Here is a 23,920-nt window from a genome sequence, read left to right as displayed (position 1 = left end):
TGGGGGGCGGGTTTTTTTTTGGAGGGGGGGGAAGTAGAGGACTATTAGGTATAAATTTTCTCCAATTTCTGTCATGTCATGTAGAGAGGACACATTCTACCTCTCTACACCTTGTCAAACACAAACTAGATGACTGGAGATCACTTATAACATTAATAAACCTGCAATATTTCACTTCTAGATGCAACTCAGGATCTTCATTTCAATACTTCACATGCCTCTACCGATAATCAACCTTTCTGTGACCAGATAGTCTTCTTCATCCACCATTAGACCCAACAATATTAATACAGAAACCCCCTGATATTTTTCTTACCTCTTATATTCAGTCAGTATACACTATGATACTTTCCCCAGTTTCAATTTCCTTATTGCTGTCATCCAGAAAAAGAAAAAGACAAGCACATGCTTTAACTTATAATTAAACCCAAGTGATCTCTAGAATGCTTATTTGCTATAGTACTGAGTATTATAAATTAGTGGGTGATTCAAGGCATTCTGGACAAAACTAACAAAAGATGAAAGCCAGTTCCAACTAAAACAGTATTCAAGGGGCCTCAAAGAAATTCAGATTCCCAACCAACCTAAGACTAGTTTCTTCCATGATTGTTAAACAACCAATGAATTAATGTCTCACTGACAAGAATCTACCCCAAGAACTAGTGGTGTTTCTGTATGTTTTAGCTTACAACCTCACGCCGAAGACAACCTAATGACGGTACATGTTTGAAAATGATGCATCCCTGATGACAAGCCCTATTGGTTCGTGGAAACAAATAACTGATTAAACAAAACAATTGTGATCATGGTATGCCACAACACAATTTTAGAAAAACCCAGAGAAACTCAAATTTTCCAATTAGAACTTTTATATCCTGCATACAAGACATGGCGTTGTTTGACATTTGCTCCATACGACCTAAGTGATGGTACTTTGATGAAATATGCATCCTCCAAAGGGGGTCACAAGTAATATATGGCTCTAGGATGTTTGTCATGAAATTCAGCTGCATATAAAACTAGTTTACTTGGGGGGCTGTCGAACTTTGTTATCCGATCTACTGTTTTGGTTTGATCTGACTGGTTGACAACTGCCAAAAAAAGAAAAGAAAAAGAATAGCCTAATCTGCTATCTTTGTTCATTAAATTGGTCCACAACTTACAGGATTGCTACAGAAATACCGTCGCGACTAGACATACTCCGGCATTCCTACCATTCCTGTTGCTCAAGGAGCTAATTCAGCAGGAATCCAAAAGTATATGACGAAAACAAGAAACGAAGAACAAACTCACCTGAATTCAGTGGAATGTAATAAACTGCCCCAACTGAAACATTATCTGGATTTGCGATCCCATTTACAGTCTCAATGTTATCCATGCTCACCCCAAACCTGCTCGCCAACGATTCGACCGTGTCCCCGTCTTGCATCACATAGCTCATTAAGTAATTCCACAACCTGTTCGAACATCCACACAAGAGCTGCAAGGAAACCACCGAACCGTAACGCGCTTTCCTTGTCGAATTGGACATAAAGGCCAGACCTCCGTACGCCTCAGTCACCATTTCATAGACCAATCCTTCATCTTGCCTCACCGTGAAAGTTGTGTTTGTCAGATACTTATTGATCAAACCACTACACGAACAGTTCTTCTTGATGAAGAGATACCCGAAATCGTTTCCCCCGACCGTTATATCACTTTGTAAAACATCAAACATACTCTGAATAACAGCCAAGGTCTGATTCTTGTTTGGCTTGAAGGCAAGAAAGGACGTGCAGAGACGAGTGGAATCTGAGCAGTTCAAGGGCATAGGATCTGAAAACAAGCATTGCATGTTAAGCAACAAAAGTACAGCCAAGAGATAGATCTCCACGACCTTCATTGAAGCTTCGGTTGGTGAAAAACTGCTAGAAGAATTGAGATTGAACTTCAGAAAAATTGCTAAGACGAATGGTAACCAGAAAACTAAAAAGAAAGCCTTGTAGTGAGTCACAATGAAGAAATCAACTTGAAAAAAGTAATGCAATTGCTTTGTTTTCGTGAAAAAAAAGCGAAAACAGAGAATATCTGAACTTTGAAGCTTGGAGAATCGTGTAGAAACGAATCAGAGCAGAGACTTTACATGATTTGCAGAGATGGAGAGAAATGAAGCGAAGGCTTTGGTAAGGAAGAACAGAAAAATGGGAGTAGTAACGGAGTGAGTAGGAGGGAACACCAAGAGAGGAAAGGGCAGTAACAGTGAAAAACAGAAAGCGACGAGCTGAAGAAAGCAGCAAAGACCAAGAAAGATTTTTTGGGACGTGATCCCCTAGCTAATAAAAACCCCCCGTTGTAAACGTTTATTACCATTATTGCCACTACCCAAAACAATTAAAAGCTCGGCGATCCTGCTTCCCGGCAACGGCGAGTGGGTTCTGACGATCCTCCCAAAGTCAAAGTGATCTTACCCGGCGACCATTTCTTCAGCGAAGCGATTATTCTGTTTTGACGGTAGATATTCCATCTTTCCAGTCCCTCACTGCTCAGATGTGGCGGTCGGTGACTGTACTAATTGGATCCGGATCCTCTCCAGAGTCCAGATCAGCACGTCAGGACGCATCCGACGGCTGGACAGCATTAGGGTGCATGCCGAGGTATTTAAATTGAGGACCTTTGACGGTACAATGATCACAATGGGGACCTCATTGAGACTGCTGATGTACGACCCCAACAACTTCAGGTAGGGTCAATAGGTGGCGGTGAACAGGTTTTCTGGAGCACGAGAAGGGTTGCTGCCGGGAAGGGTTCCAGAAGAAAAGGACCAATTTGTAAGGATGTCAATTAGGATGGGTCAGACCTTACCAAAAAACAATTACGATGGGTCAGTCAATATTTGTATTGATGCAAAAGATGTCAACTTTAGATTTGAAGATGTGATTAGATACAAATGGATAAAATTAAAAGGGAGAAGGGTAGTACTATTGATGAGTTGGTAAAAATAGACATTCATAGAGGCTAGGTCTTGATCCTAATATGATATTAAATAGAATGTTTGAAGGGCAAAGATCCATGTTGCAAATTGTTTATAGTTGGGATGTCCCTCAGACAAGGATTTAGGGGATGGTATTGGTATTGGTATCAGTATCGGTATTGGTATCAGTATCGGTATCGGTATTGGTATCAGTATCGATCTGGATCGGATGGGATCGATGGGTATCGATCTATTTTACCCCTAATTTTTATAAAATGTATTACTTTTTTCCTATTTTACCCCTAAAACGATCTGAATAACCGATTCGGATCGATATCGGATCAGGGATCAATCTCAGCCGATACCATTCTGATATGGCCGATCCCAAATCGATACTTGAAACCATGCCCTCAGGTGTTACTATGCTTTTTTTTCCTTTCTTTCTCTTTTCCCCTCATTTTCCTATTCTTTCTCATCTTCCCCTCTCACAGATCTATGTAGTCGACCCCATTTACTTAGGAAAAACCAGAGTGTTGTTGTTGTTGTTGTTGCCAGAAATATCAACTTTAATACCTTCCAAGCACCAAATTGCATTTCCCTTCCTTGTAATTTAATTGGTAGTTTTGCATCCCTCTTTGTTGCCATTGGCTCGTCTCAATTATAAGAAGTTCGATTCGCTTGTCTCGATTGTACAAAGTTTGCAACTTTTCACAATGGAAAAGTACCCCAGCATCAGCTGTGGAAGGATTCTTATGATGAACAAAGAGAAAACTCCAATGGCCATACTCTTCTAATTAGGCAAGTGTCACCAATTGAAAATGCAAGAAAGACTTGCAAAGGGTTTGCACCATAACTGTAATGAGAATTTGTTCCTAGACATTGATGTAAAAAGTCATTTTCACTCGAGGTCTGTGATGATGGTCATGAAGAAGCCATGTATGAAAATTTAGATGCTAAAAAAAGCTATTTCCAAATTAGGGCCTTGAGGACAAGCCCATTCCTTAAAGGGGAAGGACTTGTTATGTGCACATTCTTTGGTCTGTTTCAATTATATTGTGAATAAGTTATTATGTTAGTGTTGAATAGTAGGAGAATAATTAGGAGAGTAGTTGAAGAGGTGTGTCATAATGGGTTATGGGTTGTAGTTTGTGCGTGGAAGTAGTGGGTCTCGACAGGTCTCCCTCTTGAAGGAGTCCTATTTATTCGTAGAATGAATAAGAAAAGGAAAAAGATTATTATGGTATCATAACTAAGCATGGCGTAGCAAGTTGGAAGCAAAAGTGATATCCCTTGTAATCAGACAAGAGAAAATATGGGCAATGGTCACTCATCTTAAGCAGTTGGTAACTAGCATTTATGATCGAATTTAGTCTATTTAGACCCATCATTCCATTTCGATGCTACCCAAATTGGACAAGATTAAACTTTTCCATTCCAATGATAACAATGGTGAATCAGTCTTTCATGATAGTGTGCCTGACAATTTCGAGGTTGAAAATTCAATTCAAAATTACAAAATTCACTTCTTTGATGGTCTATCATTCAAGGAGACTCTGAGAATTAAAGATTTCTTTCCTTGCTTTTCATGATAGAATCACCATTGCACTTCCAGCACAAATATCAATTCCAATACAATGTTTGGGAAGTGATGAGGGTAAAAATGCCACTCCTCCGAGCCAATCCCTTGGTCATCCTTGGCCGAGCCGACCCCTCAGGCCTACCTGCCACCTCGGTTTGGCACACACAAGTAAGGCGCCCAGAGGCACGCGCACATCCACTCCTACATTTAAGAGACGTGACCCCTGATTATAGGGATGGGATTCAACCATTGTATGTCACCAGAAGTGTCCACCCTTCTCATGACTTGTACTTTCGAGATAAAAGAGGAATATTCCTAGAACGTGCCTTGAAACTCGGAATGACAAACCCACCCCCATCAAGGACTCTACGCCTAAACATGACTCTCCACAAACGTCTCTCCTTCTCTCTCCATCAGCAACATATAAATATCAAGGTAAGCCTCCATCACAGGAGATCTAACACTTTTTTCACTATAGCACTCTTAAGCAAACTGTTGTGGAAAGATCTGACTTAGGCATTGGAGAGTCCCCCATCGGGTCAGCCCGGCTCTCCCCTATCTTATCTTCTGTGCAAATCTACTGGAGCATCAGGAGCTGCAAAGAAGATCGGTTGGTCAATTTTTACCGCATTAGATTGGCGCCGTCTGTGGGAAACTAATACGAAAAGCTACTATAGCCAATGCAGCTAAGAAGTGAAAAGGTCGTCTCCTCCACTACAACACGAGTAAGATCATATTGTGGTTTACCACCTGAACAAGTAGAGGAACCTCGCCCACCTCCAATGGCAGATCAAGAGAATGTCCCGATAGATGGGTCTTTGCCAAGACCTTCACAAATTCAGACTGACGTAGGAGTTACTCTAGGAGAAGGAGGGCAACGCAATCGAAACCCTCAACAATCTCACTAAGGACCTTCATACCGGATAACCCACCCGATCGTGGAAGAACAAATACAGAGTCTGTAGTTGCAGGTGTTGGCAACCAACAACCTGGTGCTGGACTTCATAAGCCAATTTGGCTCGGTGCTTCCTGTACCACGCATATGCTCTGCTCAGCTGCCTAGGCCAGTTCCGGATAGGCGAGCTCGAGACGAATCACCTGATAACAGTGTGGCCCCTCAATCAACAATAAGGAGGGGGTCTGTTAGGATGTCACGTATAGTATGCTCGGTGTCGCCCCGATCTCCCATCGAGAGACGTTATGAGGGCCTTCACCTGCCCAGAACGAGAGGGCATGTCATTCAACTCAAGACCGGAGCCCAAAGAGACGAGACGCCCATGAATCCCCACCAAGGGAAGAGGAAATCCAAAACTCCCCTCACAAGCTAGCTAGGGGCTAACGTCAGCACAGGCAACACCAACCTGACGGATGTCAGGATCAAGGAAGAAGCCCCAGACGATCTGAACATGAACGCCTCTCCTCTGGCCACCGAGCCGAGGAGAGAAGGGACGACCTGGAACGACGCATCTAGCATCTCACTGAAAGGATCAAGGGAATGCAGAGGCAAAGACAACTGACTGACATAACGGTGACCCCATCCCATAATGCACTATCCGATGAATTGATAGAGGCCGAGCTGGCCCCAAATTTTGTAGTGCCTGTCTTTAACACATATGACGGCACCACGGACCCCTATGATCATCTCTTGTACTACAGTTCAGCCATGACAGTCTATGGGAGATCGGACGTAACTCTCTGTCAAGCTTTCATAGCCTCACTGAAGGGGGCTGCGCTGGTATGGATGTCGAACTTGAGGTCTCGGTCCATCCACAACTATGAAGAATTGACTAGAGCGTTCCTTACATGTTTCCAAGCTAGCATGAAGCAAAAGCAAACCTCACAGAACGTGATGAACATGAGACAGAGGCCGGGGGAGACTATACAGGATTTCCTTGCCTGATTTACCAAGGCGACACTGGAAGTAAAGAATCTTCCAGAAGGAGTAGCATATAGCGCATTGTGCAATGGGATTACATACCCTGATCTGGTCCGATCTTTGGCCCTCGACTTGCCAGATACAATGCCCGAGCTGCTAAGAAGGTGCAGCCAGTATGCCAACATGAAAGAGGTTCTAACCACCAAGGGAATAACTGACAGGAATGAGCTACCAGAGAAAGAAAGGAAAAAAACCCCCAAGGCCTAGGAATGACCCCTGCAAGCCAAAGAAGAATAGGACGGATTGGCTGCTTGACACAGCTGAACCAGAATTGTATGAGCTACAACACCAACATCTCATTGAGTGAGGATGAACAAACATGGAACTAACTACGACAATAGTTGAAGAATCAACTGTGGCCTATTCCTGAACATCTGAACAAGGTTGTCGGCATGATAATCACCCCATTGATAACAATGAGACTGAGCCGATCAGAATGAATGGGCAAAGGTGAGAATCATGGTCTAGAATGGGATAATCATTTCATCGAAGAAGAAAGGCCGACCCGAACTGGTCGGTAAAAGAAGTTCTCATCCACTATGAAATGATGAGTCAACCCCGATGGTTAGCAAAAGAAGACCTCATTCGTGAGGAAAGAACGTCCACCCCGAACTGGTCGAAAGATTTCATCCACAATGAAAGGATGAGGTGACCCCGATGGTCAATAAAAGAAGACGTCATTCATGAGGAAAGAAACGCCACCTCGAACTAATCGGTAAAAGAAGGTTTTATCCACAATGAAAGGACGAGGCGACCCTGATGGTCAACAAAAGAAGACCTCATTCGTGAGGAAAAAAATACCACCCTGAACTTGTCGGTAAAAGAAGATTTCATCCACAATGAGAGGATGAGGTGACCCCGATGGCAGGCAAAAGAAGACCTCATTTGTGAGGAAAGAAAGGTCGCCCCAAACTAGTTGGTAAAAGAAGATTTCATCAACAATGAAAGGATGAGGCGACCCCGATGGCCGGCAAAAGAAGACCTCATTCGCGAGGAAAGAAAGGCGAAACCGTACTGGTCAGTAAAAGAACATTTCATCCACGAACTAAGGCACCTCAAGCCCTTACGCACTAAGGCATGCAAGCCCGAGCACGGGCTCCACACCTCAAGCACTTAAGCATTAAGGCATGCAAGCCCGAGCCCCGACTTGGCACCTTAAGACCTTACACATTAAGGCACACAAGCCCGAGCTCCGGCTCGGCACCTTAAGCCCTTACGCACTAAGGCATGCAAGCCCGAGCTTTAGCTCGGCACCTCAAGACCTTACGTATTAAAGCACACAAGATCAAGCATGGGCTCGACACCTTAAGCCCTTACGCATTAAGGCATGCAAGCCCGAGCCTCGGCACGACACCTCAAGACCTTACGCATTAAGGCACACAAGCCCGAGCTCCGACTCAGCACCTCAAGCCATTACTCATTAAGGCATACAAGTCCGAGCCCCGACTCAACATCTCAAGACCTTACGCATTAAGACACACAAGTCTGAGCTCCGGCTTAGCACCTCAAGCCCTTACGCACTAAGGCACTCAAGCCCGAGCCCTGGCTCGGCACCTCAAGACCTTACTCATTAAGGCACACAAGCTAGAGCTCTGACTTGGCACCTCAAGCCCTTACATACTAAGGCACCCGAGCCTGAGCCCGGGCTCGACACCTTAAGCGCTTACGCATTAAGGCATGTAAGCCCGAGCCTCGGCTGGACACCTCAATACCTTACGTATTAAGACACACAAGCCCGAGCTCTGACTTGGCACCTCAAGCCCTTACGCATTAAGGCATGCAAGCCTGAGCCCCCGCTTGGCACCTCAAGACCTTACGCATTAAGGCACACAAGCCCGAGCTCCAGCTCGGCACCTCAAGCCCTTACACACTAAGGCACGTAAGCCTGAGCCTTAGCTCGGCACCTCAAGACCTTACGCATTAAGGCACACAAGCCTGAGCTCCGGCTCTACACCTCAAGCCCTTACGCACTAAGGCATGTAAGCCCGAGCCCGGACTTGACACCTTAAGCCCTTACACATTAAGGCATTCAAGCCCGAGCCCGCCTCTACACCTCAAAACCTTACGCATTAAGGCACACAAGCCCGAGCTCTGGCTCTACACCTCAAGCCCTTATGCATTAAGGTATGCAAGCTCGAGCCCTAGTTGGGCACCTCAAGCCCTCACCTGAAGCCCTTGGACATTAAGGCATGCAAGCCCAAGCCCAGGCTCGACACCTCACAAGCTCCAGCTCCAACAGGGCATCTCAAGCCCTTAGGCCTTATGGCACTCAAGCCCAAGCTCTAGCTCAGCACCTCAAGACTTATGCACTAAGGCACGAGCGCCCGAGCCTCAACCCGACACCCCAAGGCTTTGCGTACTAAAGCATATAAGGCCCAACCTCAGCTTGACACCAAAGGCCATCGAGCTAATGACTCTTTGGTGGTTGGCACTCAAAAACCCAACTTCAAAGGTCGGTATGGAAAGACAACTATAGAAAAATCAAAAGTAACAAAGTTGTCTTCACTAAACTGAAGATCCATAACCTGATCCGAGCACATAGTCCTTACTTATAGAACTCCTACAAGTCGACCTATGGACCTTGACCTGAAGGAGTGGGGGGCTTATGATCAAGGTAAAAATGCCACTCCTCCGAGCCAATCCCTTGGTCATCCTTGGTCGAGCCGACCCCTTGCTCATCCTTGGCCAAGCCGATCCCTTGGGTTATCCTTGGCTGAGCCGACCCCTTGATCATCCTTGGCAGAGCCGACCCCTTGGTTATCCTTGGCCTAGCCGACCCCTTGGGTCATCCTTGGCCGAGCCGACCCCTTGGTCATCCTTGGCCTAGCCGACCCCTTGTTCATCCTTGGCTTACTTGACCCCTTGGTCATCCTTGGCCGAGCCGACCCCTCTGGCCGACCCGCCACCTCGGTCTCTCCTTAGGACCTGCCGCCTCGGTTTCTCCTTAGGTCGACCTGCCACTTCGGTCTCTCCTCAAGCCGACCTACCACCTAGGTTTGGCACACACAAGTAAGGTGTCCAGAGGCGTGCGCACATCCACTCTTACATTTAAGGGAAGTGACCCTTGATTATAGGGGCGAGATTCAAGCCACAGCACGTCACTAGAAGTGTCCACCCTTTTCATGACTTGAGCGTTCGAGATAAAAGAGGAATATTCTCAGAACATGCCATAGACCCCAGAATATTCTCGGAATCACAGAGCCACTCCCCTCCAGGACTCTACACCTAAATAGGACTCTCCACAAATGTCTCTCCTTCTCTCCCCATCAGCAACCTATAAATATCAAGGTAAGCCTCCATCACAGGGGATTGAACACTTTTTTCACTAAAGCTCTCTTAAGCAAACTATTGTGGAAAGATTTGACTTAGGTAACGGAGATTCCCCCGTCGGGTCAGCCCAGCTCTCCCCTATCTTTTCTTTTGTGCAAATCTACTGGAGCATCAGGAGCTACGAAGAAGATCGGCTGGTCAACTTTTACCGCATCTGGAAGATATCCTTCGATCAACTGGCCAGACTTTCCCAAATAATCTAGCTAATAACAGTTTAGGCCACTTTTTTTTGTTCTTGAGGACGAGGGCAATTCCAAGTGGGAAGAATTGTTACATGCTCACTAGTCACAGAGGCACCTAGGGTAATTTTAAGTGGATCAATAATCCTATGTAATAGGAAGTTAGTAGTTATCCTAAGTGTCATGTAATTGTCTAATATTAATGTTCGTGATTAGAGTCCATAATGCCAAAAGTTATTATAACTAATAGGAAAATGGGTGTTGTGTAAGTAGCGGAGTCTAGGACGGTGGTGTACACCTACTCAAATGTAACTATTTAGTTTGCGTGAAAGAGGAAAGAATGCATCTTGAAATTTTTTAAAATTCTCAACCAAAAAAAAAAAAAAAAAAAAAAAAGAGGAATGAAAATTCTTAAAGTTTCTCCCTTAGAGAAAGAGGCAAGGCTTCCTCCGTAAAGCCTGGGTCGATTCTGTTAATAGAACCAGTCTCTTCTCTTATCTCTTATTTATTTATTCTCCCCCTTTCTCTTATCCACTCAAGCACCCTCTCTCCTTCATTTTAATTTCTTTTATTTAAGGAGGTGACATTGAAGCAAAGTGCAAGGGAGGGGAGTGTAATTTCCTCTCTCTCTCTTTTTAATAATGTCCAAAGTTAATTTCAACATAAAAATATGCACAGCTATGCATATAAATAACAAGAGAAAAACAATTGCTACAAAGTTGCGTGGCACTTGTGCCCACATATAGAGGAGGGCGAACAATTGCAAACGCCTCCGTAAAATGTAAAAATCTCACCCTTGTTGATGCAGGAGTTAGTCACATAACTTGACAACAATCCCCCACCCAAATAAAAATGTAAAGCTTTTTATCATAAATTTTGTTTCAACAAAATTAAAATCGAGGCACACAACTTACGGTAAGGCACACTATTTTTATGAACCAAAGTTGTAAACTAAAACAGGGAAAAGTAAAAAGAGGGGAATGTGAAGCCTTTGGCATTACTTCTCTTCGAATGATTTTCAATATAATACTTATCTTAGAAGATGTATCAAATTTGGTGCAATTCAATCATATGTACAATTGTCCTTCTTGTTAATAGTTCATAAGTTTTAAAGTTCACTCAAAAAACACGTAATCACTCAGAAAAAAAAAAAAAAAAAAAAAAGGGAGTAAACACAAATTTTTTTCAACATTATGTTAAGAGATGAGTTTGTGGTATGCAAAGACCTTATGTTGTCCGTAAACAATACTTACCATGTGGCAGTTTGGATGAAGTTTATAATTTATGGACATGTAATCCCTAGGATTACGTACCACATGTCGAATTTCGGCCAATATTGAGTTTGTCAAGTGGTAAAACAAATCATTGTAAAATGTGGGACTACCAAAAAGGAGCATACACATACATTGGTGAATTTGCCATTACATGGGAGGAAAAACAAAATTGGATTGGAGATAAAAATTTGATACATAGACAAATCAAAACCATTCCCTACATATTTGTGTCGTATTATCCACTCAACTTTGTATACCACAGACATTTTTTCTTTATATTAAACTTATATATTATCTAATCGACGATGATTTAATAGGACCAAATTTTCGATTAACCACAACGAGGAGGGAATCATTTCTTCTTCTTCTTCCTCAAATGTAAAGGAGAGCATTTATGCCATAAGTTCTGATGTTTGGACGACTCTCAAAATAGTGAAGAAACTTCTTACTTAAAAATTTTAGTTTAAAAAAAAAAAAAAAGTCTTGAACCATTGGCTGAAGAAAAAACTTAGGGTTGATAATAGAAAGACTTGAGACCAAGGGATATCAGTGTCGAATTGCCTGTATTGATTTTACATGTTGTTGATCTTGATACCTGATATCATATTAAACCCCATAAATTACAGGCAAAAAATCTATAATTTTTTTTTCTAGGGTATTTTTATCCAATGCGAACAATCTATGGTTGAGATTCTCAATTTACAAATCTTACCCTTCCCTTTTTTATTTTTTTTATTTTATTTTTTAAATATATAAATCTTACCCTTCTTTTGTTTAACCATTTCATTATAGTTATTGTAAGGAATGATTACCAAAAAAAAAAAAAAATTGTGAGGAATGCAAACGAGGCCCGGTCACTATCATGGATCACCTGTTTTTTTATAAGGAAGAAAAAAACTATCATCAATCATTTCCTACTTTATCATTTTATACGTTTCTTCATATTCAGACTAACGGTGTTAATTGGTTTGGTTTCGATTTAAATGGTTCAGTTCAGTTCAAGTTACATATATTTTGGTTGAAACCATAATTGCACCACTTACTAAATGGTTGCAGTTTTTGAAGCCGCAACCATTTAGTAAATGGTTTTGGTCTCCACAGTTTTTAAACGGTTTCAATTTCATGGTTTCGAAACGGTTTTAGTTTCTATTTATTCCATACGGTATCTAAACGGCTAACAATCGGTTTGCTAGTTTATTCTCATGTTTACTATAATTTGCTTTTAATCGATTTCTCGGTTTTGGTTTTTGTGATAAACAATTTAATCTTGAGAATGTGAAATGCAAACCATTATGTTTTGTTAAAACAACCAAACAAATAAGCAAAAAAAAAATTTTTTTTTTGATAGAAAATAGTTTCAAGTGCATCTAACAAGTCAATAAGTAATGCTTACAACAGAGATTTTCTTCTTCTCCCCCCCCCCAAATAATGTTTTTATAATATATATATATATATATATATATTTAATATGCCATGGTATAAGCAAAAATTACATTTTTATTAGTATACATTCTACTTAGTGCGTTGGATTAATTTAATGGGCATTCCAAACAACGAGCAAACTACCTCTAGACTTACTTGTAGGTTTGCGGTACTCAATCTTGGAATCAAATGAGATACTAATGACATTTGTTTAGCTAATCGGCTTGAAACTTGAAACTATAATCAAACCATTTACTAAACGGTTTTGCGATTTCAGTGTAAACGATTCGATTCAATTTTGGTAAATGTTTTCGGTTTCAAATTCACATCCTTAATTTAGAGTTCACCCTTTAGGCCTTTCCATCTTGTAAAGACCCTTATTAATTAATCATTCTACCCTTTAGGCCTTTCCACCCTTGTTAATTAATCATTCTACCAAAAAACAGAAACCTTTATTAATCTTCAATCTTTGGACCCAATTTTTCTTAACAGAAGATTACTTTGTATAATTAATAGAAGAGATTAATAGTGACTCTGGCTGAACAACCTGAAACATACTCTATAGATGAAGTTCTTTTTCTTTACAGCTTGCGTCGCCCAACTTGAGCCTTATGCTATGTCTGATAGTCAATAAAAAAAAAAAAATATAAAACACATAATAAGAAAAAAGAAAAATTAGGAAAAAAAGGTGAGAAGGCTATGGGTTACATAGGAATCAGGAATACTAGCATTTCTTGACCATTAGATTAAAAGATGTAAATCTACGCCATTGATGAAATCAACAAAGAAGTATATAAAAATATAGGAAAAGGGTGGGAATACTAGCGGGTTACATAGGAATTAGGAATGCTAGTGGGAATTATTATTACAAAATGATTTTTGTCATGTATCTGCCTCTTTCTTCAAATTTAAAAATTTCTGAATTTTGTTTTTCTTTTCTTGGTTTTGAAACATAGTCTTAAAGTTTTGAATTGGACTTTGAACCCAAATTACTTTGTTATCTGTCATTGTCAAGAAAAGAAAGGAATAAACAACCATAAAAGACATAATAAGATAAAAATCATAATGTCCAATAAAGATGTCAATCTATTATTCGATTTTGTTTCAATTTGGGTTGAATTGGTTTCAGTGTAGATATAATGTAACTAAACCAATAAGGAAATCTCATTTTTGATTCGGTTCTTATTTTGGTTCGTTTAGTTTTGGGTTTGTATCGTTTTCTTATATTATTTGTTACACTTTGATTTTGGTTTACCATACAAATTTATATAAAATTATAGAAAAAACTGATATTTTTTCTTTAATGACTTTCGGATTGCTATTGGTTTGATTTTGGTTTCGAATGAGTTTTGAGCCATTTTGGTTTAACATTGGGTTCATTCAATTTTAACGTTGTATTGGGGTCGTAATACTCTAAACCAAAATCAGACCAAACAAGACTCTGGTTTGATCCAAGTTATTTCAATTCGGTCATTTAACCTAGGGGTGTCAACCGGTCGGGCCGATCTGGTTTTGATCGGGCTTAATCGGGCTTGAAAACTTTCAAAGGCTACATCGTGTCCGCCCATTTAACTAATCGGGCTTAGTTATTGAGGACATGGTACACTTTATATTCGGTCGGTCGGCCTCGGGCTATAATCGAACTACTTTAATCTGGCTTTAGTCGGGCCTTAACCGGGCTACGAACATGTTTAATGTTAAACGGGCTTTAACCGGTTTTTAAACGGGCCCTCTTTAAAATGTGCTATTATATTCCGGCCCACTCATGCAAGCCCAAAAAAATGACAATAAATCAATAAATGATACCAAATATAACCATTATTTAAAATGTGAACATGTCTTTACTTTTTAGTTTTTATTCTTCAATTTAGGGGGTAAAATAGGTATTCTACAATCATTAAAGGGTTGGGCTAAGTCAATGCACAATAGGTTGGTCTCGGTCGGGCGCCCGACGGTTCATGTAGCAAAACCGAGACCGACCATTTATAAACGGGCCGGGCTCAAGCCCAACAAGTTTAATAAACAGTCTGGGCTGGGCCGGTCTATAAACGGTTGGTCCCTGTCGGTTTAGTCGGGTCGGGCCACAAATTGACACCCCTAATTTAACCTATTAGGTTGTAATTTTGACACACCCCTATCAGCTATGTCCACGCATAGAACTAGGTATATCAAAACCACATATCAGGAAAGACACTTGGGATCGATCGCATCCGTTGATTTGTTTGTTTTTTTACCAACTGCTTTTCTCTGCCTGAAATCGTGTTCGTCTAACAAAAATCATCATTGATTAGCCCAACAATTAAATGGGCCGGGCTGGGTTGGGCTAAAGCATGGGTCTTGACGTTGTTGCCATGGTAACCTTCAATTTCACTCCAACCTCTAGAGGCCATCCAATCCGCCTGATTACACGTCATATATACCAACAAATGTGGTTGCCCGATTAACATGATTTGATGCATTGGGTATCGGCCAGATCGGATCAAGAAGGGGTTTGGTATTGGTATCAGATCCGATCTGATTGGGGTAAGTGTCGGATTGGTAATATAAGATGGTTTCACCCTCAAATCCTCAATGATGCCGATTTCTGAGTGTACTTTGACAAGTATACCCTTTGTTCATATTATTTTTGTACCGTGCATCGATTCAAGATTGGTCAGGGTTCAATATTGGTAGATGGCAATGCCAATCCGGTCAATCCTTCAAACCATGCCGATCAATGCTAAAATTTAATAATTGTGTTTGTCCGCATCATCATCTAATTATGAATTTAGCATAATTAAGCTTTTCTTGTATTATTATTATTATTTTTTCATAAAGAATAAATTAATCCAAGAAGGTTCAGAACCTAAGTCCCTTGCAACTAATAATTAGGAACAGAGAACCAACACATAGCACAAGTACAAGAGAGACTAAACGTGGCTGTTGTGTAAGCAGTAAGGTTCGCCTATTGATCAACATAAAAGAATGATCAATTAAGGAAGTAGTTACACAAGTTGGAAAAATAACAAAAAGAAAGAAGAAGTGTAAGGGCCTGATAACTATTTTATTTCTTGACTAAATTTCTATCTAGAAATGACTTCTTGTATTTTTGTTTCCGGGTAAAAAATATTTTTGATAATATATAATAATTTTTATTTCCGGGCTAAAAAAGAAATAGAAATATGTTTATTAAGAACATATTAAATTTTGTAAATGAAATTTATATAAATTTACAAAATGTTATTCAATCTTCTTAACTTGAGTAAATTTCTTAACAACCAATTGAACTTTGTAACTTTCAATGGAACCATCAACTTAGTATTGTATTTTATATATCATTGACATTGCACAATCCCATTGCCAGGAGAAAGTGATTATACGATCCAAGTTGGATTAAGCGCAAGAGTCTTGATATCTGCAACCATCGCTTCACGTACACCATTTTTTTTATGGCAAGAAGTCTCAACCATGGCTTCACACCTTATCCATGTCTCTAGTACTTATGCAAGATTGATAGATGAAGCCCCATAATCCATGTCTGGAGTAACAATTTCTTTGTCATTCAAAGAGACTAGAAGAATATACTTCTATTAGACAAATGGGGAAAAAAAAAAGAAATAATTTACTTTAACTAACTACTTGAAGAGGTTCTAAAGTTTTTTTTTTTTTTTTTTTTTTCTTTTTGGCAGGAAGAGGTTCTAAAGTTGATTGCTCACAAAGTGAAGATAGCATAATTAAAGGTGCATGAATGCTTTACACTTGTTTGACACCACATTATAAAAGGGTGGCTTAAAGAAGGTACTCTTCAGGAAATCATGGACTTATAAGTTAGAATCGTCAATTGATTTGTTGTGTTACTATTAGGATAAGAGAGCATAAGAAAGAAGGATGAATCTTCAAACTTCATAGAGGAAAAGTGCAACCAATTAAACAGATTTAAAGGAGACTAGAATCCAAATTCTAAAGTGAAACAAAGGAAACTAATTTAGAGGAGATGGAATCCAAATTCTGGAATCCAACTTCACTAACAAGTGTTTTCTTGTTTTCTTGTTTTGTTTTTTGTTTTTGTTTTTGTGTTTTTGTGTGTTTTTTTTTTTTGTGTTTTGTTTTTTGTATTTTGTTTTTTTTGTTATTTTGTTTTTTTTTTTGTTATTTTGTTTTTTTTTTTGGTTAAATATCAGGAGAATAATATTAATGATTATGGGATATACAGGATTACCATCTACGCATTACCCAAACAAAAAACAAAAATAAATAAATGAGAAGAGTCTTTTGTTTCACCTTCAGCATCACTATTAGCAAACACCTTAGAGAATGTCAATGAATGTGTAATTCACTAACAACTATTTATGACACCTATTTTGTTCTGAACTTCCAATGATAGATTGATAGATAAACTCATAGAATCCATGGGAAGGCATGCCTGACTCTTGAGTTGTCAATTGTCTAAAATGAAGGCCTCTTGGGGGCAACAGTTGGCCTTCCATGCCTAAATCACTTCCAATTGTTTTTAGCTTATGGGTAAGGATGTAAACAAATTGTATTTGAAGTGAATATGACAATATTTGCATTAAAATCCGTTTATCAAATCTAATATTCGAATTCGATTCAATTGTCCATCAAATATATAAAAATTTTAATCAAATTCGAATTCGATTGTTTAATCAATTTTCAGATATTATCCCGTTCAATTTGTTTACATAACTATTATCCGGAATCCGATTATCAATACCAATTATCCGGACACTACAATAACATCTGATATAGCTAGACAAACATGAAAAATAAACAAATAAAGGGTAAACCACTATAATAACTCCTCTACATCCTAAATACCCTTTAAATATCCTTTAATACATGCCAAGGGTTAAATGATGGCGTTTTAAGATTAAAGCACTGCTCTACATACTGCATTAACCCTTTTTTATTTTTTGCTAATGACGGGTATCCAAGCCTTCGGCCTGATTAGTCTCGTAGGTCTATGCAGATCCCACAATCGTATGGACCGGGTCATACCGGGGTTAAATGAGAACCATTCAACTTTCACTAAAAGCAGTGAAGAGTACTAACACCCCCCGTGTGAGTGGCCCAAGATGTACCTGGTGAGAGTCAAACTTAGGACATCCGAGTTTAGGACTTCTACCAAGTTCGTTGCTCACCAACAGAGCTACCCCTTGGGTTACATTAACCCACTTGAAGTACATGCATTATATCAATTAAGCTTGATCCGAGCTTCTCATAGACCTGTTAAAACCACTATTTAAATCATCCATGCACCCACAAAGTCTTAAGCTACCCAAAACGAGACAAGTCCATTGGATGTCAAAGTCTTAAAAATTTTGAGACCACTCTGAATTATTTTCAAACCGGCAATGAGTTTTGCTAGTTAACTTTGAGGAAAACCTCAAGAGTTAGCTCACAGGTCCATATGAACATATTACATGGGTTTTAGTTACAACAAAATCTATATAAGATTTGCATTTTTGATCCAATATCCCACCATTAATACTGTTTATTTTCCTGAACAATACAAAGCTACCTAACCGTTTGGCCTTTGTTATCTTTCCCTTCCTTTAGATTAGTTTTAGGCCGCGTTTAGTAACGTTCCAAAAAAACATTTCTGGAGTTTTTTCGTTCTATTGAAACAAAAAAAACGGAATAAAGAGTTTGATGCATTTATGGTGTGTTTCGTTTTTTTTTTTTTTGGAACAAAAGGTGAAAGAAAAAATGGTTTGAAACGAGAATTGATGGAACGACAGAAGGTAGTTCTATCATTTCAATTTCGTTAAAAAAAAAAAAAAAAAGACGACATTTTGACACAGAAACTGAAATTTTCATTTTTGACACGAAAGGTCGTTTCTATTCCCAGAGACGTTACCAAACACAACCTTAGACTTTGAATTGGCATAATTAAAGGTACATGAATACTTTACACTTGTTTATTGCAGTGAAACTTTAGGATAATAGAGTATAAAAAAAAAAGGATGAGCCTTTAAATTTCATAAAAGAGGAAAAGTGCAACCAAGGAAACTAAATTTAAAGGCGATTAAAATCCAAATTCTAAATTACACCAAAGAAACTAATTTATATGAGATGGAATCCAATTTCTTTTTTGGATAATGCTTTTCTTTTTTTTCTTTTTTTGGTGTTAGGTGTGCTATGCTAAACTTGCCTCATGAGTAAAACCAGAAAGTTCAATTCTTTACTTAACCCTTTAGTTTTCCTTTCCTTTACCCCAGTTGCCATGAAGATCCGCTCCTTCTTCTTTACAATAAAATGCATCATGGTAAGGCAAGCTACAATAAAATGAACTCAATAAATAATCAATGAAGCATCACCTGTGAGTAAAGCTCTGCCAAACCACCTGTGAGTAAAGCTCTGCCAAACATACTTCTCAGTTTTTTTTCTTTTTTTTTCATGCCATGTTTCTGCATGCCATTTAAAGCATGTTTATGTATTTAGTTAAGATAGCTCTGCCATGCATATATGAATCTTGTCTTCATGTGAAGTGCATACAGCATATAACTTCCCACTCAATGCTATTGAATAACATATATATACCATCTTCAAATTAAGAACTGTTAGCTTAGAGATTGCAACAAATTAAGCAGTTGTTACCCTTTATCTAGGCTCTACCTTAATATTGTATTGTTTTTAAGCCCAATGCAATTACTTCAAGCTTGATTAACAGTTATGCGAAAGCCATTCATTGAACACACTCACAAAGAACTTGTTAGAAAAAAAAGTATGTTATCCCAATGCTTAAAAACAAAAAATTGTGAAGAAAAATATGTCAATTTGACAACAAAGTAGTCATTTTAGAAAAAAATTCTTACCTTGGTAAGGTCCAGAAACAAGCTATCAAATGATATATACAATGTACTCGAAAAGGTTGATCCCATGATGCAACAAACTAGCAAGTCTTAAGCATTTTTAGTTGCTGACAATGTGGATTTATATCTCAGAAAAAAAAAAAAAAAAAAAAAAAATCTATCATCAGATCATTTATCAGGAAGTCTATCAAATAAAAAGCTTAAATAATCTTATGAATCAACATAGGGAATGCATTTTCAGTCCCTCCAATGCATTTAAGTTTTCAGCCCATAGAATTCCTTACTTTCGTAATGATAACAAACATTTAGAAGTATAAAGTGATTGCATATTGGGATTGTGGGACCAATGCATGCCTAACCCCATATAGAAGCCAAGAAGTGAATATATTATTCAATTTTGGCTTTATTCCAAAGTTTAGTTCCCTATGAGACATCTCCTTCCTTTTACTGTTTAAATAAGTTGGGGTTGTAACATAGAAAATAGAAAGGAAAAAAAAAAAAAATTTGTTGGGGCTTTGCACTAAATAACTTATCCTCACATTTTTCTTTGACATAGATACATCAAGAGAAAGAAGAAAATAAGTTAAGGACGATAGCAACCACTCCCCTTTCAAAGATGTCGCAACAACAGAAGGGTGGGGATTACAATCAATTCACCACCACCTCAGACGATGATGTGTTGATGAAGCAAATCATAGCCACCCATGCTGATGGTAGTATCCACAAGGTCAATGTCAGGCCCCATCTCCAACTCATCAAAGAAATCTTCCGATACTCCACCACTCTCGATCGCACCAATATTCATGTAAGTTATCATATTTTGTCTTAATCTTCTTCTTTTGTCATTCTTGCTTCTTATGCTTTTATACATTTGTACTTCACTTTGTTTTAAAAAAAAAAAAAAATGTATTACAGGACCTGCAAGTTTCTTCACACATGAAAAGCTTGGACGAGAAAACCCAAAAAGCCGACTTCGTTGGCATGCTTGAAGCATTGGCTTACACCATACACAAGATCTCCTGCGAGGTTAGATAGATAGATACAACATATGTAAAATGTTCACACTTAAGCACTCACATGTCACATCGAAATTGACTCTTGAAATAAATACATGTTTTTTACCTTAATTTCCATTATAGATATCGTACAAGTGCTATGAGGGAGAAGATGCACACTCAACAACGATGGTACTGTTCAAGTCCTTATCAAAATTCTCCTGGGATGCCAAGGTGGTAATGGCCTTGTTTGCCTTTGCCGTCACCCATGGGGAGTTTTGGCTAGTGGAGGAACTCTGTGAGACACACCCTTTGGCCAAATCCATAGTATTGTTGAAGCAATTACCCGACGTATTTAAGCAATCGGAAATGCAGAGGCCCAGGTTTGAATCATTCTGGAGCCTTTTCAAAGCCATGTTTGATGTGACCGAGTCCATCATCCAGTTCCATGAGTTGCCACCTCAATACACCTCCGTTGACCAATCACCCATATCGGTGGCTACCGCCCAAATCCCCATTGCTGTTTACTGGATCATCAAGAGTGTCGTCACATGCACATCCCAGATCATTGGCCTTACTGGCTTGGGTAGTCACAAGTATGTCATTTTTATTTTTTTATTCCTCAAATGATTTGAGGCCTTTATAAATGAATCTGAATCTCTACTACTATGATTACTACAATTACAGATCTATTCCATCGACCATTGAAACTAGTGACCTATCCAGCTTAGCACAAAAGATCAACAATATGCATGAACACTTTACCAAGCAACTTGATCTTTGCAATCAGTATATTGGTGAGTGAATAATGAGAAACTAAGAACCAATTTTAGTTGATTGAATTGATGCTAACTTCAGCTTCCTCTAATCTTTCATCTTTCATTACCTTTCTGGTGTTGCAGATGAGAAGAAACAAGTCGAAGCTTATAACAGGCTGGTGCAAGTCTTTGAAACGACTCATGTCAACAACATGGATATTCTCAAGGCATTGTTTAATTACTCCAATGATGATCTGCAGCCTCTTCTTCAAGGATTCACTGGGAAAAGGGTTCTCTCTCTCTTTCTCCCTATTGTATCTATGCCCCAACCTAATCAGATTATGCAACTTTAATTTTACTCATCTTGACTAGTTGCCTACTACTAAATTACTTGAAGCTTTGGTTTAATTAAGCTAAACCATCAATGACTTAATTTTTGATCGATTTGTGTTCTCTTTGCATGTAAATATGTACATTACAATACAAGTAGGTTGGCATTGAAGTATTGAGAGGCAAGGATTTATTTTTGCTGATATCGGACTTGTACATCTCCGAAGAAGAACTCAAGATTTTTGGCCAGATCATGAATAAAATGAGGGAGCCCTATAACATGGGAGCACCAAATATTAATCCTTTTAGGAAAAGCAATGTGTTCGCTCCGAGGTTAGAGTCTTACTACCAAGAGGTGTGGCTCCCCGTGGTGGACAAGACTATCCCATGGACCGAAGCCAAACAAAGAGAGTTCGATCGATTGCAGAAGACTATGCCATGGTACTCGGTGCACCACCCTTCCTTGATCAATTCACTAGTGATTAAATATATCAAGGAGAAGTGGCACTTCAACAAGAAGCCAATCCTTGTGGTTTTGGAAGATTCTGGTAGGGTTACGAACACCAATGCCCTCCACATGTTGTGGATCTGGGGAAGCATTGCCGCTGGCAGAATTCTAACCAGTTCTTCGGAGAAACATCTCTGGAGCATAGAGACATGGGGAATTAAATTCTTGGTTGATGGCATTGATGAAAATATACTCCATTGGGTAAACAAACATCAGATCCAATAACAAACATCAAATTATGACAATTTTTTTTTTTTTTTTACAAGTTGATTTATAAAGATGGAATCCACCAGAGAGTTGATTGTAGGGTGGATTCTATCTGTGTGAATCAGCCCCGTACGAGAATGGTTCTCGTATGGGGACTTGATCCGCTCTCCATGACAAATAGAGTAAAAATGATTATTTTTTTCCGCAGATGGAAGAGAAAGAAAGAATCATTTGCCTATATGGAGGAGAAGACATAGATTGGATAAGAAAATTCACGATGAAGGCGAGAGAGGTGGCAAAAGCCGCAAATATCTCGTTCGAGATGATGTACGTGGGAAAGAGAAACCCGAATAAAGAGCTATTGAGGAGGAACATCGACATTATCACCAAGGAGAATCTGAGCAACTGTTGGGAAGATTGCACACTCACTTGGTATTTTTGGATCCGACTAGAGAGCATGTTATACTCCAAGATGAAGCTTGACCAGACTATTGAAAACGATCCCATAATAAAGGAGATCATGACAATCCTCATCTTTGACAGCAGCAGTGAGAAAGGATGGGCGTTGATAAGTAAGGGGTCAGAAATCATGGCCAAAGCCAAGGGGGACAAGTTCTTGAACTGCTTCAAGGAGTACGATAAGTGGAAAGGAAATGTTGAAGTTAAGGGTTTTATTCAGGCAATCAGTGATCATCTGGACCAACTGCGCACCCCACATCACTGCAATCGCCTCATCCTACCAGGGATGGAAGGGATGATTCCTGAGATGTTGGTTTGTACCGAATGTGGCTGCCCTATGGAGAAGTCTGTGTCCACGTCTGTCATGTACAGTTGTTGCAACAATTAGTTCTCTCTCTCTTTCTTTTTGAAATTGATACGTGCATGACATGGATGGAGTTGGGATAAAAAGTTATTGAGTTTGTATTATTACGTGAATATATAAATAATGATATTCATTTTAATAGTACTTATTATGATTGTCATTAACTATGTTTGGTATTCAAGAAAAGGAAAGAAAAGAAAAGAAAAGAAAAGAAAATAATACAAAAGAAATAATAATAATACAAAAGCCATGATCACACAACCTTTTTTTTATTATTATTTTAATGTGTTTATCTCTTTTCTCAATTCAAAATTTTTTGAATTTCTTCTTTTCTTGGCTACCAAACATAGCCTAAATGTTAAAACTTGCAATCATGAATGGTTGAATCTCCATCAAATCAGATTCATTGATCAGCTCTAAGTCAAACTAGAATTATCCTGAAAACGGTCCGACTCAGTTAGTCACACAAGTCTAACATGATGGGCCCAGAAAATGGGTTAAACAATAAAACAGAAATCTAGGGATGGCTTAAAGAAGGTACTCTTAAGGATCCGATTGATTTGGAATGAAATTATAGGCTAGGAGAGTAGAAGAAAAAAGGATGAGAGTCTTCAAATTTCATAAAGGAGGAAAAGTACAACAAAGGAAACTAACCTAAAAGGAGATTGGAATCCAAATTCCGTCTAGGGTAATACCTTCTCTGTTTTAGTGTTTGATGTGTTATGCCAAACTTGGCTCACAATTAAAACTAGAAAGTTTATTCTTTACTTAACCCCCCTTTTTTTTATATATATAGAATTCAAATGATTCTTGATGT

At 39.1% G+C, this 23,920-nt stretch overlaps 2 protein-coding genes across 2 annotated transcripts in view; one reads left to right on the top strand and one right to left on the bottom strand.

Moving 5' to 3' along the window:
* LOC122063018 (lysM domain receptor-like kinase 3) overlaps window positions 1-2,250 on the bottom strand; it is a 15,758-nt gene extending 13,508 nt beyond the window's left edge. Inside the window, exon 1 of the mRNA XM_042626674.1 lies at window positions 1,294-2,250. Coding sequence (XP_042482608.1) covers window positions 1,294-1,882 — 589 coding nt within the window. The 5' untranslated portion in view covers window positions 1,883-2,250. The remainder of the gene's footprint in view (window positions 1-1,293) is intronic.
* A 16,649-nt stretch (window positions 2,251-18,899) lies between these two features.
* Window positions 18,900-23,247, top strand: LOC122091312 (protein SIEVE ELEMENT OCCLUSION B-like). Its single transcript, XM_042661184.1, has 8 exons — window positions 18,900-19,015; window positions 20,039-20,287; window positions 20,398-20,508; window positions 20,622-21,073; window positions 21,165-21,274; window positions 21,380-21,525; window positions 21,726-22,274; window positions 22,489-23,247. Exons 2-8 carry the CDS (start codon window positions 20,099-20,101, stop codon window positions 23,125-23,127), a joined length of 2,196 nt encoding a protein of 731 aa, XP_042517118.1. The 5' UTR covers window positions 18,900-19,015; window positions 20,039-20,098; the 3' UTR covers window positions 23,128-23,247.
* The last annotated feature ends 673 nt before the right edge of the window (window positions 23,248-23,920 follow it).

Source organism: Macadamia integrifolia, chromosome 2 (assembly GCF_013358625.1).
Source record: "Macadamia integrifolia cultivar HAES 741 chromosome 2, SCU_Mint_v3, whole genome shotgun sequence".
Classification (NCBI taxonomy): domain Eukaryota; kingdom Viridiplantae; phylum Streptophyta; class Magnoliopsida; order Proteales; family Proteaceae; genus Macadamia; species Macadamia integrifolia.
This window is presented reverse-complemented; position numbering and strand designations above follow the sequence as displayed.